The sequence below is a fragment of the Opisthocomus hoazin genome, chromosome 7 (genome assembly GCF_030867145.1).
Source record: "Opisthocomus hoazin isolate bOpiHoa1 chromosome 7, bOpiHoa1.hap1, whole genome shotgun sequence".
Lineage (NCBI taxonomy): Eukaryota > Metazoa > Chordata > Aves > Opisthocomiformes > Opisthocomidae > Opisthocomus > Opisthocomus hoazin.
Genome location: NC_134420.1, coordinates 17,330,710 through 17,349,987, shown reverse-complemented (window position 1 = coordinate 17,349,987; position 19,278 = coordinate 17,330,710). Strand labels below are relative to the sequence as shown.

The 19,278-nt window shown below is 40.7% G+C and overlaps 1 protein-coding gene across 1 annotated transcript in view; it reads right to left on the bottom strand.

Moving 5' to 3' along the window:
* LOC104338182 (mucin-5B) overlaps positions 1-19,063 on the bottom strand; it is a 49,478-nt gene extending 30,415 nt beyond the window's left edge. The window contains exons 1-14 of the mRNA XM_075427122.1: positions 18,978-19,063; positions 14,760-14,885; positions 13,308-13,422; positions 11,881-11,968; positions 9,764-9,897; positions 9,145-9,370; positions 8,238-8,363; positions 7,362-7,479; positions 5,983-6,121; positions 5,271-5,372; positions 4,021-4,090; positions 3,633-3,770; positions 2,812-2,976; positions 1,852-1,946 (exon numbers count right to left, since the gene is read on the bottom strand). Of these exons, the coding sequence (XP_075283237.1) occupies positions 1,852-1,946; positions 2,812-2,976; positions 3,633-3,770; positions 4,021-4,090; positions 5,271-5,372; positions 5,983-6,121; positions 7,362-7,479; positions 8,238-8,363; positions 9,145-9,370; positions 9,764-9,897; positions 11,881-11,968; positions 13,308-13,422; positions 14,760-14,885; positions 18,978-19,063 (1,728 nt within the window). The remainder of the gene's footprint in view (positions 1-1,851; positions 1,947-2,811; positions 2,977-3,632; positions 3,771-4,020; positions 4,091-5,270; positions 5,373-5,982; positions 6,122-7,361; positions 7,480-8,237; positions 8,364-9,144; positions 9,371-9,763; positions 9,898-11,880; positions 11,969-13,307; positions 13,423-14,759; positions 14,886-18,977) is intronic.
* Positions 19,064-19,278: the final 215 nt, after the last annotated feature.

Here is a 19,278-nt window from a genome sequence, read left to right as displayed (position 1 = left end):
TCTGTATCAGAAGATGGTTTAATAGGAAATATATGTAATGACCTCTAAAGAACTTGTTAGGTAAGGGGATTTAAAGGTCAAGTTCTTTTAATTGGGTGGCTGGACAGAAGAACCCAGATACAGTCAGTTACTTAAGAGCAGTAGGGTCATACTGCGTAGATGGTGACGTATCCTGCCATTTCTGATGTAATGGAAAATGCTTCCATGACTCATGGTTTAAAATCTGATGAGATCAGCAGGAGTAACAGCCATATCCATAAGAAATTATTTTTCCTTAATTGAAAATTTCAAATTCCTATTTTACATATAGTTAACATGAATTCTCAAGCAGACATATTTTCTGAGGGAAGCTTGGGAGAGGTGAAGCACAAGCCATATTTTTAAAGGTATCTGAAGGCACACTAAATTTTAGGCAAAATTTCAGGGTCAGGTATTTTCTCAGTAAGTTTTATCACACGCACCCCCATACATGAATTTTCTGAAGTTTTTGCAGAAACTTCTTTACTATTCACATAAATGCGGCAACTGCCTAGCTCAGCCAACTTCCTCAACAGCATTATAGAGCTTTACACCAAGACTACCTATGGGCAGCTTCTTGCATTCTAAACACGAGGGGACTAACATAATTCCACTGTCATAAATGGGATATAAATGATGATATAATATATATTCTCCTCCTAGACTTGAATTTTACACCCAGTCAGAGGGAATCCATGGGGCTGAAAAAACTCTCAGTTCAATTCCACACAGAAACACTGATTTGGTTGTTCAAAAAGCGAAAAGTTTTCAAGAACAGTAAACTAATTTTTTCCTCTTTTGCTTCTAGATCGTGCAACAGAACTGTCAGTGATGGCAGTCACTTAATATTTTCAGGGCTGCAGCCATAAAGGCCTATCATATCTGGGCCTGTGTGAACCTCGTGAGGTTCAACAAGGCCAAGTGCAAGGTCCTGCATCTGGGTCGGGGCAATCCCCACTATCAATACAGGCTGGGGGATGAGGGAATTGAGAGCAGCCCTGACAAGATGGACCTGGGGGGACTGGTGGATGAAAAGCTTGACATAAGCCACAAATGGGCACTTGCAACTCAGAAGGCCAACCGTATCCTTCAAGAGAAGTGTGGCCAGCAGGTCGAGGGAGGGGATTCTGCCCCTCTACTCGGCTCTGGTGAGACCACACCTGGAGTCCTGCATCCAGGTCTGCAGCCCTCAGCACAAGAAGGACATGGAGCTGTTGGAGTGGGTCCAGAGGAGGGCAACAAAGATGATCCAAGGGCTGGAGCACTTCTCCTATGAGGAAAGGCTGAGAAAGTTGGGCTTGTTCAGCCTGGAGAAGAGAAGGCTGTGGGGAGACCTTATAGCAGCCTTTCAGTACATGAAGAGGCCCTACAGGAAAGATGGGGAAAATATTTTCAGCAGTGCTTGTTTAGATAGGACAAGGAACAATGGCTTTAAACTAAGAGAGGGTAGATTTAGACTAGATATAAGGAAGAAATTTTTTATTACAAGGGTGGTGAAACATAGGAACAGATTGTCCAGAGCAGTAGTGGAGGCCCCTTCCCTGGAATCGTTCAAGGTCAGGTTGGACAGGGCTCTGAGCAACCTGGTCTAATTGAAGATATCCCTGCTCACTGCAGGGGGGTTGGGCTAGATGACCTCTAAAGGTCCCTTCCAACCTAAAGCATTCTATGATTCTATGATCTTGCATAAAATCCATTTTGTTATTGTTCTCGTCAGCATCAGTGAACTTTGCAAACAGGCAATATTGTAACCTATTTCAGTCCCCCAGGCAGACTTCATGGCAGACCGGGCTCTGGACTAGATTAAAACACTCATTTATACCAATGCCTTACCTTGATGTACACAGAAGGGTCTACAACAGAATGGCAGGCAGCAAACTCACTGCTTGTATTAGACAGAAGAGCACACCAATGCTGGGCGAATTTTTCTGAAGTGGGAAAAAATATTGTTGTTCATAGTCACTTAAACCATGTTACTATCTGAATCAATATTCTTCTTGGGTATCACACAGAACTAGAATGTTCTGAAGTGTTCAGCTAATGCCAGAAGGAGATACAGGGCATTAACATATCAAAGTGATAAGCATGGTTGGATGGGTGACCAGCCATCCCCCTAAAAGAAAGCTTTCACCTTCTGAGTACTAGCATTGTTACTGTGGCTGGATTTGCAGAACGTCTGCAAAAACTCCCCATTTTCATCACTTTCCATTAAACTTTCCTAATTCTTTGCAGTCAGCAACTCTTTATAGTCAAGGAATAACATCAAGCATGTAATAATCAGTGAGCTGTGTAGCTATGAGCTGCAGCTTTAATTACATGTGGCAATACCTACAGGTATTCAGGTATTCAGGACAGTACAGCCTGAATCCTGTATATATATCCAAACTCAGTCAAAGTGAGAAACCAGACAGGTCACCTAGTACAGTACAACGCTGAAGTCAGTACTGTTCGTAACTTAGTCCTTTTGACTTCAGCACAGCTGTAACAACCTAGACTAAATGAAGTCCTCAGCCAAATATTGACAACTAAATATGCTCTGCTTTAAACCTAAATTGTTCTCACTGATGATGTGTGTGCTTTTGAAGTAATAGTGAAGAAGGTGTTGTCTCGTTCTCCAGCAGTGCAGTCTTTTTGTTTTAAAACCAAAGCTTTTAGACCTGAAAAACCCAATGTGTTTTCTTTAGTAATACCCTCAAAGGCAGTGGCTTTTGATGTTTATGACATTTTTAAGCTTTTTTTCGTTATCCGTGAAAATTATTCAGCACTATAATCCAGGAATGAAAAGCCTGCTACCTTTATCCACGCTGTTTGAACAAGGATCTTCAAAGCTGTCCTCAACATCAAAACAGCTGGCTCTAGTTTTCCATGAGTTACCAAAAGCAGAAGCTGAATCTTCCACAGCTCCAGTGACTGTTCTGAAGTCATCAGTCTGGATGTTATTGAAATTGCCACAAAGACCTCGTGTGTGTGGCAGGGGGCAAAAGAAAAGAAGAAATCACCACATGAGTGGAAAAAGAAATGGCTTCTATATGAACACTCTTAGCTCTATAATGGATGTCACCTGAGAGAAATCCATTTTCCTTCAGAGTATTCCTGATGTTCACACAAATCAGACAGGACCCTATCTTTAGAGTGCAATTATTATTTTTCTGCATTACAGTAGCACTTAGTGATAGCACAGAGATTGGAAGCTGCTTAAAAGTGACTTCCTCAAAGGCTTATAAGCAAAAGAAATCACAAAAGCAAAACAAAATGGGTCAGAGAGACAGGATGTAATCCCATTACACAGACACAAAACAGAAGCACAGAAAGCTTAAATGATGTAAACAGGAGATTGGTGGCAAAACTAAGAACACAGTCTGCATCTCCCAAGTCTCTGATGAAAGATAGAGTGTAAAAGACCTGCAGACACTAAATATCACAGAGATTATCTAATTGTCTTCAGCAAATTGAAGGGTTAAGCCAACACTTTGTTTCAGGAAGGCTATAGATTTAACCAGGGTTTCTCACATACCAAAGTCAATATAAAAGGAAATAATTTGTTCTCTCAAAGTGATAGGCGAGCGGCTGTAACTCAGTTTAACAGCAAACTGAAAGAGCATGATGTGTCCTACCAGATGTACGATTCTGGTAAGAATGATCAACTGTTATGGAGAGCTGCATTACAGGTTTCATTTGCACTTGAATCTGTACTCCAGTTGAGCTCAAGATTTTGATGAAAAATGTAGAGAGTCTGAAGATGGTGATGTCATCTAAAGAGGAAAGAAAAAAAAAAAGATGTATACAACGGTAAATCTTCATGAAGCTGAGTAAACAGGAACTTCCGTCTACCATTGCATCCAGTGTGACACAGGAATTCCCAGAGAGTCCCAGACCTAGTATCCACCTAAGTCAAATGACCTAAGAAGGAGCAGGATCATGTTCTTTTCAGAGAAAAGTGCAGGAATCCCTCTGTAAATACATGTAGGCTAGACTGGGGAAGATGTGAAGAAGGACATTTACCTTTGCTTACTGGCAGCTTCACAATGAAATTATTCATGTAAATATTTCCACAGGAACATATTTTTATAGTCTGCAGGGAAAAAGAAAACAGAAGAAGCCCACAGTAGTGAATACATATGACATGAGACAGACAACAGCAACCTAACAAGCTTCATTAAGCATTAAGTAGTAGTGCCTTCAAAACATGATCACCTCTGGGGTCAATGTAACTCAGTGTCTGGATGCCATACACTGATATAGACCAAACCTCTACGCCATAACAAAAAACGAAAAACCCTTTCCATGTGCAACAGTTTTGACTGAGTGCTCTCACATACATAAGAGGTTAATTATCTTTTTGAGAACCTCATGCGAAATGTTACATGTAGGTTTGGGTCCATCTCATTGGAAATGTAATGTATGCAAAATGAGAGCTATCTGATTCAAACTCCCTCAGTAGTCAATGGAGGGAGATAGGCCCCTCCAGAAGAACACCTCATACATTAGGTGGGCTGACGTATCCTTTGGAAATCCCCATCTTCCTTCACTGACTATAGAAGGAGGTTAGGATGTTGGATATCACAGAATCACAGAATGGTGGGGTTGGAAGGGACCTCTGTGGGTCATCTAGACCAACCCTCCTGCCAAAGCAGGGTCACCTACAGCAGGCTGCAGAGGACCTTGTCCAGGCGGGTCTTGAATATCTCCAGAGAAGGAGATATTCTAACAAGGTTAGGACTGCACCAGTTAAATACTAGGTGGACAGAATGAATCTGTGTAACTTCAGGAGTGCATAAATACCAGCCCTAACTTGGTTTCCACTGAATTCAGTCTGAACGATGGCATAATCTTCAGCAGGAGAAGCCTCCGGCCTTCATTTGGAAAATTCTGCTACTTTGCTCATTGCATTAGGAAAATCCTCAGGACTCAACTGCTGCAAAAAGAAGGGGATCTTTTCTTGTAGAAATCTCAATCTTTCAAAAAGAAACAAGCCAAAAAGTTTGAAGTCTTGAAAAAGAGGGACAGCTGACAAGGATATTTTTTGGCTGTCGAACTCTAAAGAAAATGGAACAGTCAGAATCCAAAAGAACTGGAAAAGAAATAACTCCCATAGAACAAAACCAATAAACACAGGTGCTGCATCATCTGCTGGTATTAATCTTACAGTCCCAGGACTGCAACAGACCTAATGAGTGCATAGTGTTAGAGAAATCCCATCTTTGAACCTAAATAAACGTGACATGTGTCACTAATTAAAGCAAGTTACTTACAGTTCTTCCTACTGTGACTAATACATTCTTTAAGCAAGTCATTGTCTTTGATGTCCCACACTGGACGATCTCTCCAATCACCACAAATGTGTCTTCAGTATTCTGAAAAGATGTGAGATAATGGATATGCAGACATTGTTAGCATGTTTCAGGAAGGGAGCTAGACGAGAAAAAAGGTGTCTCTGAAAGGCTAAAATAGAATAATGAAAGAACTGGGGCATTTAATCTCTAACTACAAACTGCTTTATTTTATTGCCAAAATCGATAAGGTTCACTACCTCTCCTCTGCATTCTGTTTCCTTGCTATCAACCTTTCTTTCAACCTGGATCACATATTTGCAGAAAGTCACATGGAATTCAATCTTTTTGCAGGAGTTTTTGCTCATCCACTTCCTTTTGACAGTCATACATGAAGAAAGCTTCAGGAGAAATGCTTAAATCTACACTAATACATCCAATAAAAAAATTAACTCATTAGAAAAAAAGATGTAAGACTGTGTTGAAGCTGCAAAACTTTGATGTTAAGCATCAAGCAATTGACTTGCAATGCATTGCAAATGGGAAAATTTATTGGTTTTTCTACTGAGCATGTATTGAAGTGCTTTCCTGGATTGGTGCCATTTAATTAAATTATGTCATATAAAGCTCCAGCACATCTTAATGTCTCATGCTACTCAGGAAGTTTAAGAGTGAAATGAAATATTGTTCATACCTTAGCTAAGACATAATGGCAGTTGCCATGAAAATTGAATCTCTTATTATCGAACGTTGTTATATGGAATCCTCCATCTACATTGCAACTTCCAGAACAGGGCAGAGAGATACAGCTCCAGTGGCCTCCTTTGCAAGTACTGTACAAAACCCAAAAAGGAGCAGTAAGAATCAACATAGCTTTAACGGAGCAAAAGTGAGATTACGTCTGTATTTGAATCCTCTTTGTCTTTTTAGCTTGTTATTCGGCTGTTTATTAAATTCCTGTGGAAGGAAGACTTTAGGTTAGGCCTTTAAAGTGTGAAGGTTGAATGCCTCTCAATGAGAGTTAACTGCACTGAGCTTCACACTACCTTCTTCAGAGAGACACTGAGGTGGTCAAACAAGAAATGTTTTTCAGGGCCTAAATTGTTTACTTGACTTTTTAAAGAAAGATAGACCTTCTTCAAGCAGGATCTTGCAACATTTTATGCTACTGATGCAACTGTTCAGAAAGCTCCTGATTCAACATTTGAACAACTAACTGTGGGGGGTCCTGCAGTTACAATTCTTAGACCCGTGCACACAAGAGGAGAATGGCCTGGCCACACTAGCTCAGGCTTTGTAAGGAGCAAGTGAGAATGTGGCTAGGTGAAAATCACTTGGAGCCCATCAAGCTCAGTTCCTCAGAACTGCAACTTTTGAGAAGTATTTCCTCAAAATGCAGGACATGTTCAATCCAAAGGGGTCTGCAGAACATCTGGCCTACTCCATCATGCACCACTGCATATTTCATTCCTCCCTATAGTATAGGTTAGGCCTACGGTCAAGAAACGATGCTGTATCAGAGGAACTCAAATAACACAGACAACTGTTCATTCACTAGATGGATATCAGAATAAGACATAAAACTGTTTTGAGAATAATATACCTGAGGTCTTATCAGCTTTCACTAGGGCAGAGTGGAGATGGGTTCAAGCTACAGGTTTTTTTCTAAATCAAATCGTTCTCAACGATCAGGACTTTTGAGATTCAGGGCTTGAAACAGTCTTTTGTAGATCTAGAGGTGGTTGGAAATGTAACTCATTAACATGGTATGACTCCTTGCCTCACTTTAGTGGTTAATACCTCTGAACTAACCAGCAAAGTCTCAATTTTCTGCATTCTGAAATCTTTACCTCAGTTTTTGCTGGCAGTTCCAAGTGAGGGTCGTAGTTACGTGGGGTTAAGGACTACCTCTAAGTTTTCCTGAACTACTGAAATTCAGATCCAGGTTTTGCATTATTTAAGACAGATGTTAGGAATAGGGGAAAAAAAAGGAGAAAAGAACAGAATGCAACTCATCAATGCTCTGAAATAAACGACTCTGCCTTGTTAGTGCAATCAAATTCACAACAGTACCAGTTTTGGCAGGGAGTGGAGTAAGTCCCTCCAGATGAGTAGACTTTGCCTTGAAACACACAGGGGCAGCTGTCTCTGGGGATGCATTTTTTTCCACTGAGGTCATCAAGGATAGTTCCTGTTTAGACGCATTGGCTAGTTAATATTCTTTTGGGAAAGGGATGGGAAACACCATCAAAGAAGATTAAAGTAAGGAAAAAACTCTGGAATATTCAGCATTTCTGTAAATGAATGTGATATGTTTTAAGGAAAACACCGCATCAGGCCCTTTCAGGTGATAATGGATGGGAAACATTTCTTACTAGAGCTCAAATGAAAGGAATCCAAAACCTAAACAATACCTCTGCACTTTACTGGAATTTGTCACTGTGAGCAGGATTATCAAGCGCCAGACTGCAAGGATGTGAGCCAGTTTCCATTTTTTCTAATAATGAATCTAACAGAAATCAGACCCTCATCTTAGTCTCTACTTCCTGTGCAAATTTATAAATGCCTATACCTGGTGATGCATGTATATTACGTGTGACTTAAATTACAGCAAGATCTTGCCTCATATCAGGAAGGCACCTCACCAGACATCTTCACCTGCTGTCTTACTGTCTACAGAACACCTCTCCTCTTTCCACATCTGTACTGTTCTTTTGTGTCTAGTCCTTAGAAATCTTTCCCTCCCCTCCTCTAGTGTCAGGATCTTGAATCTTTACAGATCTGGTTCCTCCAAGCAGAAAATTGTTAAATTATGCTAGAAGAAACAGTTTATTCATCTGTTTTAGTGTAAAATGTTAAGGAAAAAAAATTGCCACTGACTGATAGGGAATAAACTCCCTCTTTGTCCCTTGATATGTGTGATCCATTGGAAGAAGTGAACTGCCTTACCAGGAGGACAGAAACAGCCATCTGTACATGGGGCTTTGCAAATCTTGCTCCTTTCTGGGTCAGCGCATGTGTCAGCACAGGAGTTTCCACATTCCATGTACTCCATGTTGTTTGGGCATTCCTGATCTGCAAGACCAAATGAAAATGGGATATGTTAATGATGTATTTATAAGACCTCTCTTAATCATTTTATCACTACCCAACTCCTTCTTCCGCCGTTCCCCCATAACTTGTTTGCAAAACTTTCTATCCAAACATGTCATGTTTGTTTAACCTCTAAAGGAACTTTTTATGGTCACTTGTACTTCATCTTTGGAGAAAACAGTACAGCTGGGAAATATGAGTTACTTCCCATTCTTTTACTAGCTCACAGTTGGGTGAAGTCATGATATAAGCAAAGGACACCAGAATCATTTATGGACTCATAATAGTTTATTTTTGCTTGAAGCATCAGTCATTCTGGCATTAATTTTCTATCCCAACCCATACCAGTAGTTTGGAAGAACTACCTGTAGCCTTCCCCCTGGATTTACAGTGATTTCCTGCTCGGTAGTTGCGGCTACTGGGTATGAAAGCACAGGATAAGCTAAGGACAAACACATTAGATTTCTCAGTGACTTCTTCTGACTAGAAATCAACATTTAAAACAAGGCTTTTTATGAGTTAATTCTGCATGGTAAAATTCAAAAAAGAACTGGAGAAAACTTAACTATAAGGAGGAGGGGGACAATATTAAGATATAGTTCTAATTTAAGGAGCAAAATCAAGTTAAATTTGTAGAAGCTTTTCCATTAACAATGTTGGATTCACAGTAGGCAACAAGAGCTCCTAGATTTGCTCTGCTGGGATCAGAATACATGCGTATATGTCTAACTGGAAAGAAACCTCCAGAGCAGTAGTTACTTACAGCAAAGTTCTTTGGTTCTCCATTCCCCAGGGTCTCCCTTCCTGAGGACACAGTCTCGAGAGTATTGGTTTAAAGTGCTGCATATGCAGCTGGAAACCAAATCAGAGTGAGAAGAATTAACTGCACAGTGGCACATATCCTCAGTGCAGGTCTCTACGTAGTCATCAAATGCAACAACTTTGGGGCAGTTTCCAAAACGGGACATAAGTTTCTTGCATCTTTTTCTCTGTAAAAAAGAAAAGAAGAGCAATACTTGATATTTTATCAACCTTCAGGTTTATGGATGTGCATCCCAATTTTTGACGACACAGTTCCAGGGCCACAGGATAATTCAGGTTGGAAGGGACCTCGGGAGATTATCCAGTCTAACTTTCTGCCATGAGGTCCTTTCTCTTGGATTCGAATCTGTCATTCAATTGTGCGTTTTCCTACTATCTGTTTTTTTAACACTATAATAAGATATTCTTTCAGCTATAAGATCAACATTTTGCTCAGATCGATGGGTAGACTCCTGAAAAATTCAGTTCAGTACATGCTCTGTAAATAACACTTGTTTCAACACAGTGTCTCCAGGGCTGTAGTTCAGCAGAGTTTATACTTCTTGGCCACACGTACTTACATATTTACTGCATATGTTTTCTTCCCTCCTAGGATGTCTTCCAGTGTGATCATCTGGACTCACATCAGCACACTTTTCTGATGGATCCTCTACTTTGTGGAAGTTCCCAAACTGCCTCGGATGCATTTTATACCCTGCAAAATCCCCAGATGCATCTCAGTAACTGCCTGCAATTTTTTAGGTCATTTAATGTGCTATAAAGATGCACTTAATCTTCAGGCTCTAAGGCAGTACGCTTTTCAACAAATGCCCAGATTTAACCACAGCATCCACATTACAGAGGATGAGAGCCTGAACTTCTGCTGAGCTAGAGCCAGCTTGGCACACTTGTATCAAGGCCTGCTGTCAGCCCAGGCATTTATAATTGCATGAAACTCTTCACCTTTCTATTGCAACTCATCACTTCCAAAGACTTCTGTTCATTATGGGTGTATCTGGTCTTACAGAGTTTTCTATCTGCATGTGTAATCGTCATACATTTTAGTTTTCCTTCTACTCTCACAACCTAAAGTACAGCCTTAGGTGCATATGTTTGTAATCATCTGGAAATCTATTACTTTTTACAGGCTACAGAAGAGGAGAAGAGGGAGCAGGAGGAAGACAGGCATATGATACATGTATGTAACCATCACACTAGCTAGAGGTGTGTGTTTTCCCAAAGCACTACCAGAAATTTGATCCTGGATGTGAGAAGTCTTTCTGAGAAAGTTTGGAATTTGTATATTTCTGTGGAGAGTACGCATAAATTGCCATTCTGTGATTTTTTTTTTTAAAGTTTTAATAGACAGATACCTGACCAGGTCTGTTCTCGTACACTGTCTCAGTACCTGAACTAAGTGCAGGCCTGAGAGAATAACTTCCACAAAAGCATTGTTTTCAGGTGCTTTATCAGTAACTTTTCTGGAAACGGAAGCACTTCTAAGTACTGAGCTCTTGAAGTCATGTGATTTGTCAAGGATCTCAATTATCATTAAAGAAGATAAAGATTAAAGTTTCAAGAAGAGCTACTCCATGCAGAAATGGGATTTTTCTTCCCGAAAAACTTTTCCTCAAGAGAGAAGAGTCTGAAAGTGAGAAGAAATTTTGGACCTTTACATGCAGTGTATCTCAGCCTGGGCAAAAAGACTCACTGCTGCCTGCTCAGCCCAGGGAAAAGGATGTATTCAAAGCAGAAAGGAGGGATGTGGGAGGCCACCTGGTCCCTGGGTGTGGGAACTTGTTATATGTGGAACCAAAGAAGAGCCTGTTTTCTTAGACCAATGCTTCTCAGTAGAAATCTGTTTCTTCAGAACAATTAGAGCCAGCTTTAGTTTTTACCTATTGCATTTGTGAATTAAAGGGCAGAAACATGACTAAGATGCATCCAAAAAGCTTAGTGTGAAATATGAAAATGACCCCCAAATCTATCACTAAAAGTGGTATTTTTAATCAAATTTCAGGAATTTCTTTCTGAATAGGTGAGGTAGATGACAATATATTTCTGGTGACTTAAGAAGCCTAGATTTTACACAAAGGGATGATGTTATAACTTTGGCTTCAGTCCTGCAGCTAATATGCCAGGAGCCAAGTTTCTTTCCGCTCATACACCCTGCCACAGGATCGTAGCCTCAGTTGTTTGCTGTATTGGCTTCTTTCCAGTTCAGTGCAGTATCTGAAGGTGTCAGTGGATGGCACCACGGTTATTGCAGAGATGCTCACTGAAAACTTTCTGGTTCCGTCATGATGCTTTCATTTCCTTACAGAGGCAAAAATGACCACACTTGATACGTAACTGTAAAATGATGAAAATGGAAGGACAGAAAATGGACTCATGCTTCATTTAAGACTGCAAGTGCCTTAAAGTTTGCTACTATGGGAAACCTGGCAAAGTTGCTGCATGATAGCCAGGCAATTCATTTGGGTCAAAGAGGTCTGAGACTTGCAAGTCTGCAAACAGTAGAAGAACTCAAATTGTCCCAGCACTTCTCAAAATACATCTCCCGCATATGGAGATTTTCCTGTATTTCAGAGTGTCTGTCAGGAAATCTGAAACCCTGCTTAGAGGAAACAGATACCAAGCTTTGTGTCATGCATTAACAGTTCTGTTCTATGTAGAATGTGCTGTATTCATGGCCTACCATCCAAAATCAAATCATTCTTCTCACTGCCATCGTAGTTCCCACACAGACCACATATTTTCTCTTTATATGTTTCTTCCAGGTCCAGCTACAAAACAAACGGAAAGAGGAAACACACAGTTTAAAGACTTTTCCCCACATCGTCAGCACGTTATAAAGTGGTTCTCAATAGAAAAGCACAGCAGCAGAAATTCTCATTACCAATTTGTAGCAGTCTCCTTTTCCATTACAAACCTGCCATAAAACTTACCTGCAGACAGGTTGAATATGAATGGAAAGATAATCCTCTAGCAACTGTCATTCCTATCTACCAAAGACCTAACTGAAACATGCTGAATACTGGACTAATCCTTGGACCAGTGTCTCCCAGTATAAAGACACAGGTATATAGACATGTGGTACCTTGCAAGAGGTACTACAGCTCCACTCCAGGCAGGTGAGATAACTGTGCCCTGATGCTGGATGCTGCAAAGAAGCAGCTTCTGGTCAGCTTTTAGCCATATCCAGGGCTTTTTCTAGTGCATAGACTAAATGGAAAACTTCACACCATTTCTAGGGGTGGGTCTGTCCAGCGTAACTTGTTCTGCCCCTTCTAGGGAGCAATAACAACCCAGGTTAGTACATTATTGCCTTGCTAGATAAAACTATTGCACCTAATTACTCCTACATGCTTGGAGGGTAGTACTGGTGTCACTCAGGTCCACTAAAAAAAGACAGTGCTTTTCCTACAAATGTGTCACCCTAAAATTGTGTCCACTCTACAGGTAGTGCCTGTAATACTTCAGATATTAATTAGTACAGGGGAAGGGATGAAGCAAATGTTTCATTAAATCAGATTTTGAGTATCACTTGGTTGCTTTCTGGTTTTTTTCCTCTCTATTCACCTTCTACCCTCTTTCTGTCTCTCTGAACTACAAAATATGACATACAACTTTTATTTATTTACCCTCAGTCTTGATTGTGGAGGATAAGTGTTCACACCCAAAAGTGTAAATACACTGTTGCAGAAGAGGATATTTTGGGGAGGATGTATGGAGGGGAACTCCCGCATAGCAAGGCTTTGCAATGACAGAGGCCAAGCTCTACGTGCATCAAGATAGAGGGTAACTAACAAGCCAGAGCTGGAAGGACTAGCTGTGCTGCTGCCAGTGCCCCATGGAGGAAGCAAATAACTACAAAGGAGCTATCTACAGGGTTAACAGTGGCACCTTTTGTCACATAAAACTAATTGGGAATGCCTGAGGGTTGTGACTCCACCTCCCTGCCCCATTACTTATTACCTAGTTTGGTATGTCCCTATCAGCTTATGGACACAGTGATACCTCCCCCCATCAATCTCTTATATCAACACAGTGCCTGCATCCAGATCTGCTTTTCATCACTGATGAGGTTCACCAAGAGAAAAACAACTAACTGGCTGTTCATACTAGGAGAGTGTCAGCCCAGTTCCACTTCAGTGTCAGTCCCAGCTTGGAAGTGACTTGGAAGTAAGCACAGGTGTCCTCAACCAGGATGCTCTTCAAGCTGAAGGGCATGGGAATCCTGGAAATTGGAGGGAACAAAACAGATTGCATTGAAGAAAAGAATGATGAAATAATCTCAGAGATATAGGAAACAAAACTAGAGTAAAAAGGAGCTAAACAAGCCATGGGGACATTCTTTTCAAGGTCAGCCTTCATCCATACAATGTCTTAATTTTATGTATGATCACCTTATCCACTGTGACCTTAATCCACAACACAATGTACTTTGGTCATGAGTGTGTCAATACTACATCAGACACTCGACTAATATCAACGCAGCTCTGCTTGTTTACATATCCTGAGGACCTAACCCAAAAGGTCATAAGGAGCAAGATTGCAATACTGGGAAAACTACCCTCCAGATGAAGATACTACAGGTTCTCACCTTCCCTCCAGGCTTTCCTTGATATTTGGGATTCACAAAGGTTTGAAAAGAGGTCTATTCTGCTACACATGCACTGACATGACTCAGACCTACATTACTTTTTCATCTCACCAAGACAATTACTGTTCATTTCCTTAGAGCCTGAAAAATTTAGAAAATCAGAAAATGGCTAAAAGACAGGCAATTTCTTTGCCCTTTGATTTAGAAGCTACAGCTGCACTTTGTTACTGTATTTACAACTGAGTGATGCTATTCTATATCTGGTTGTTTATACAAGGCTATCAAGAGAAGACAGCCCATATGCTTACAATTTTCTCTCCAAGAAGTCTGTGAGGCTTTTTCCCAGAGTCAAAGCTTGCCTTGCCCCCTCACAACTACATGGTGGGAGCAGGTCACTGGACTTCTCATGAGGGCTGCCCTTAAAATTGTGCCCAACTTTCAGCTACTGTTGCATTTGACTTTTTATTTATGAAATATTTTTACCCTTCTGTTTGCAGTTTGCTTTCTGGCTCATTTCAGAATGGAATTAAAGGTGTGAATTTTTGACTTCTGAAACTTCTGTCTTTTGTGTAAGAAGATCCCAAGCTTCAAGCAAGATGTGATCTGAAAAGTAGTGTAATTTTCTAGACTAATCTATCTGGAAACAGAAAACTCTCCTTTCTTCCATCCCTCCTTTCCGAATCAAAGCAACATTAAGGAAACCTACATCTTCTGCTTTTACAACATACATATTGACTTTTGCTTTAGCTGTTGGTGTTGATCCCTGAGAGATGTAGTTTACATGTTTCTTGCCTCCTCCACCACTATGGGGTAGACTCTTCACAATACCATGTTCAAAGCACTACGAATGTATCATATACAACCATTTGCACCACTGCAGAATAAGACCACTTTCTAGACAGATCATCTGTTGCTAATAAATAGCAATAAAACTGCTGCACTAAAAAGCCCAAAGTATAGTCTTTACTCACTTGTTCCCATTCACTGTGATGCCTGTCTCCTTCACCTCCAAGATCACTCCATCAATGGTGACAGTGAAGTAGATCAGGAAGCTATTCTTGTCACTGCGCCTGATTTGGATGTTAAAGTCTTGGTAGCTGTCATTGCAGTGGGAAGCGAAGACATATGTGCAGGTTCCAGGAAAAGTGAACTTAACATGGTCAAATGTATGAAAGTGAAAATTGCCCCATGTGGCACATTCACTCCTACTGACAGTAGAGACCTGGACTAAAGAAAGAGTCACAGGAGTGGAGCTTAGAAATTCACCCAGCATGAGCTGCTTAGCGTATTTTTGTTGAACAATATCAAAGCAGAGATTTTCAAAGGCAAAAATATTAACCCCTGGAAGATACTAGCTTGTGGGAAGCAGTTTTATCTCACTGAACTTTTGAAGTCCATGCCAGACACCACCAACGTGAGCAGATGAGCCCAGGCTCCTTTGAAGTTAAAACTCAGAAGCAGAAGATGTTCAGCTTCCTACCTTACTTATCTACCCGGGAAGAATATGGTCCAAGACTCTATGTTTCTCTACATTGTCTATAAAGGTTGCTGAGGGGTGCCAGTGTAAATGGAACTCCTCAGCATTTACACTCTAGATACATTTACACTGTAGATATCTAAAGTGAAGGGAATCTAAATCTCATTTCCACTTTTAAAATTCTGCTTCTTAACACAGGCAAGACTTTGGTCCAAAGTCTTGAATTGTGTCCTTTCCAGGAGATATCACAGGTGGCATGAGTCTTCAGCAAAACGGCAGCTGCTGGTCTTAGCAGTTGAGACTGTCACCAGCTTCAGTAGTCAGCTCAGAGCTACTTGTTTTTCACCTCAACCAAAACTCATGTCTTGGACCTCTGAGTTGTACCTCTGTCGAAGGTATTGATACATACTTTAAGTACGTATAAGACATCACTTCAGAAAGTAGTTTTCATACCACTGAGCTGCACAAAGCCAACACAAATCACCTTGAATTAAAGAAGATACGCTTGCTACAAAATGCTTTTATCATTTCTTCTAGGCCCACCTGAAAGAATGACAAATGAAAATGGGCAAATTTCTTTGTGTAGTTTATGTAGTACATTTAGGAAAATCAACATTGCACATCCATCACAGATCAAATGAAAAACAGTCATTAATGTATGCAGTGAACTGTAAAATATTATTAAATATTCCTATCTAAGAACCAGCAGGGGAACATTTTAAAATTCAGATCTGTATGTTGGAAATGTGCAACACAAACTCAAGTGCCAAGAAGTCCTTACAGAAACAGTTTTTTAAAGGGACTGTAATTTGCCATAGGTGTTTGCAGTACTAAAGTGGAGTAGGGTAATTTAGCACTTTTCTACACTTTTCTATAATGAGGGGAAATAAGAAAGTTCAGCTATTCTTGGAAGTGGGGTTGCTAGAAATACTAAAATAGCAATAAGTGTCACGTCAGTTGTTTGTGTGTTAGGCAACTGGAAAAAGTATAAGACATTCAAAACCAAACCAGGAGGTAATAGTACAGAAGACCACAAAAAATGTGATTACTCCTAATGCAGTATTTCATACTGACAATCAAGCCTAGCAGGAATTATGGTAACATATTTCTTCAATAAGGAATGTATGTGAAATATGTTGAAAAGGGTGTCACCATTTTTTTATGATGCAAACTGCATCCAGAAAGTCTCTTTTTTAAAATTAGTCACTTAGGACATAAAACAGTTGACAAACTACCCAGTAGTGAAGGAAAAAAAGTAAAATACTTAAATGGTTGACACTAACGATGAAAACGTTGTCCCAAAAATGTACAATGTTAAACAATATCTGGCATGCCTACAGCTCTTACATGAATATGTTACACATTTTCATTTGACAATTTTGTCACCTATGGAGAGCAATATGTGAGCAAATAATCTGAGAATTAGATTTTTTTCCTTACCTATCTGAACAGGTTCTTTGCCCTTGCAACAACTCCAAATTAGGCAGAAGATCCAAAGTGACCTCCCCTTTTTTATTTCCATCTTGCCATGAAGCAGTAACTAGAAAATCCTTCCAGGGAAGTGTTTTTTTCTTGGCTTATAAGCAGATTTTTATAGTCCAGGAATTTGGCATGAGAACAAAACATTGATGGCAGGGTCTCTGAAAGGTGGAGCTTCATTCAATTTTCTTGCAGTTGTCCATGTTTAGCATCCAGCAGCAATCTCCTCTGACAAGTCAGGTATCCAGTACTCTCTTTCTTTATGTGGAGACAGAGAGCTGTGCTTTTATTTCCTTTCTTTAATACAGGTCCCCCCATCCCCCACACCCCACCCCTACAGTGTTGCTTTTTCTTGGGCGACAATAGTTTTTCAGAACATCTGATTAGTAATAAGCAATCATAGCCCTCTTTCAGAGCTTTTCTCTGGCTTGCACATCAGCACAGTCCCTTAGTTCAAGAAAAAGTGTTTGTTGCCTCTGCTAAGAAGTGTATCCAAAATATCTTGCAAAAAAGGCTAGAAATTTACTGCTTCTACAGACCAGGAAAGACATCCATCCACAAAGTGCAAACTCCTCTCCCGTACTGCACAAATGCGATTTAATCGCACCAGTCAAACATGGGAAGTTAATGTATGCTTTATGCACACAGAGGTGGTGGTTTCTCCAAACAGCATAAGGGAGCAGAGCCGAAGACCCATCAAAATGTAGACCACAATTCATTCCTTCACCTCCTAAATTAAACCACTGCAAAAGGGTTTCTTGGTGCTATCAGAGTGCTTTAATACCCTGTCACATACCCACGAAAAATCCAGTGGGCTCAGTCATGAGCTGATCTACATTCTAATGCAGGCTTAGATATCCTAATACAGATGTTTGAGGTCAGTAATTTTAGGGTCTCTTTCAGAGATTTACTTGCTCTCTTGGCACAAGCTGACCTAGCATTGCTTCACCTTATCTGTGCCACGGGGAAACTGCCTCTGACACAGAGGAAGCCTTTCACCTAGTCTCAGCAAATCAAACCGGGCTAACACATTCCCACACTTTCAACTGCTCTGTGTCCCTTTGGAAATACGCGAATGCCAGAATGATTGCCAGTAGTAAGTGGGCACAAATACAATTTAAAGTGGATGTACATTTCACCCTTGTTGCAAGTCCTCAGGCCGAGTCTGTCTATGCACTCACCGGGGAATACACATACCCTTTTGTCTGATTGACAGACAGCAAGCTGGTCCTTGAGAACAGCGTCTTGCTCACTGCTTTACCAAACTTTATGGCATTTCAAAATTAAATGTGCTAAAGCTGGCCCTCTGCTTCTTTCAGCTGTTCCCCATACACAGTTATGAGCCGCTTAGTAAATGGCTTACAGAACTGCAGGTGCAAACGCCTGCCGGATGAAGAATTGCTGCTGCTGTTGCTCTTAAGAAAATCCTGCACTAGAGGCAAGAGCATTGTACAGTAAATGAAACATGAGTTCATGTTACCCCTTTCCCCCTGTCCGTGCCCCATTAATTCCATTGTCATTCATACTTGAGGCAGGGCACTACTGGAAGGTAAAGTCTGTTCTTGAAGCCCTGCCATTTTGGCTGGAATACAGAACCAACAGACTTTACAGCACCCGTGATGGAAGTAATAGGTTTCTGCACTTTTCCTTTTAATCATAACACATCTTCCCTGCTGACCTCCACCCAAATAGTCACAAAGTAAATCAGCACAATATCTAGTAGATAAACCAAACCACAAGGATATGACAATGTAGACATGAGGATGATCTGAAATCGAAAGCAGTGCAATATGGACACTCAGATTCAGCAGATTCCCGTGGTAATTTTCAAATGGAGTTCTTGTTTAGGCCACAGGACAGTGTTAATGGCAGGTGTGGGAATGGGCTGTGAAGCCCAGGAGAAGAAGCACATAGGTTAGTAGAACACATAGACTGACAAAGAGAGCTTAGCTGAGGATAAAGATGGAAAGCTGAAACTTCTTAATTTTCCCAAATCAAGGCTAGTGTCAAAATCCAAATAAAGAACTCTGTTGCGATAGAGTCCATCTTTTTTTAATCATGGTCCTCTTCCTCTCCCATTCCCACCCAGGCAATCAAGGCACCTATTTCATTCATATTTGTTTGAGAGCAGGAAGTAGAATAGGACTCTAGGAGCATGATTCCTGACCCTAGAAAAAAATCCCTTTGTTCCCAGTGGGCAGCGCAAAAGCAGCAGCAACCACATATGACCTACTTGCCAAAGATACCCTTCAGGTTGGAGTAGTCCTTAGATAACAAAGAGATGGTGAGGCTGACCACTGTGGGGTGGTTCAGAGGCATGTCAAGGTGGGCAGGAGGGATGAGCTAAGGCATGATTTCCCCCTGCAAGTCCCACTTAGCACTTAAGGGCCTGGGAAGACCATGAACAGCACATGTTAAAACTGTGTCCAAGGAACAGATAGAATAAAACAAATAATTCATTGAACCACCATCCACTTGTACTTCACTCAGCAGAGAAAGTAATAGACATCTGGGATCCTCCCCTAAGAAAAGCA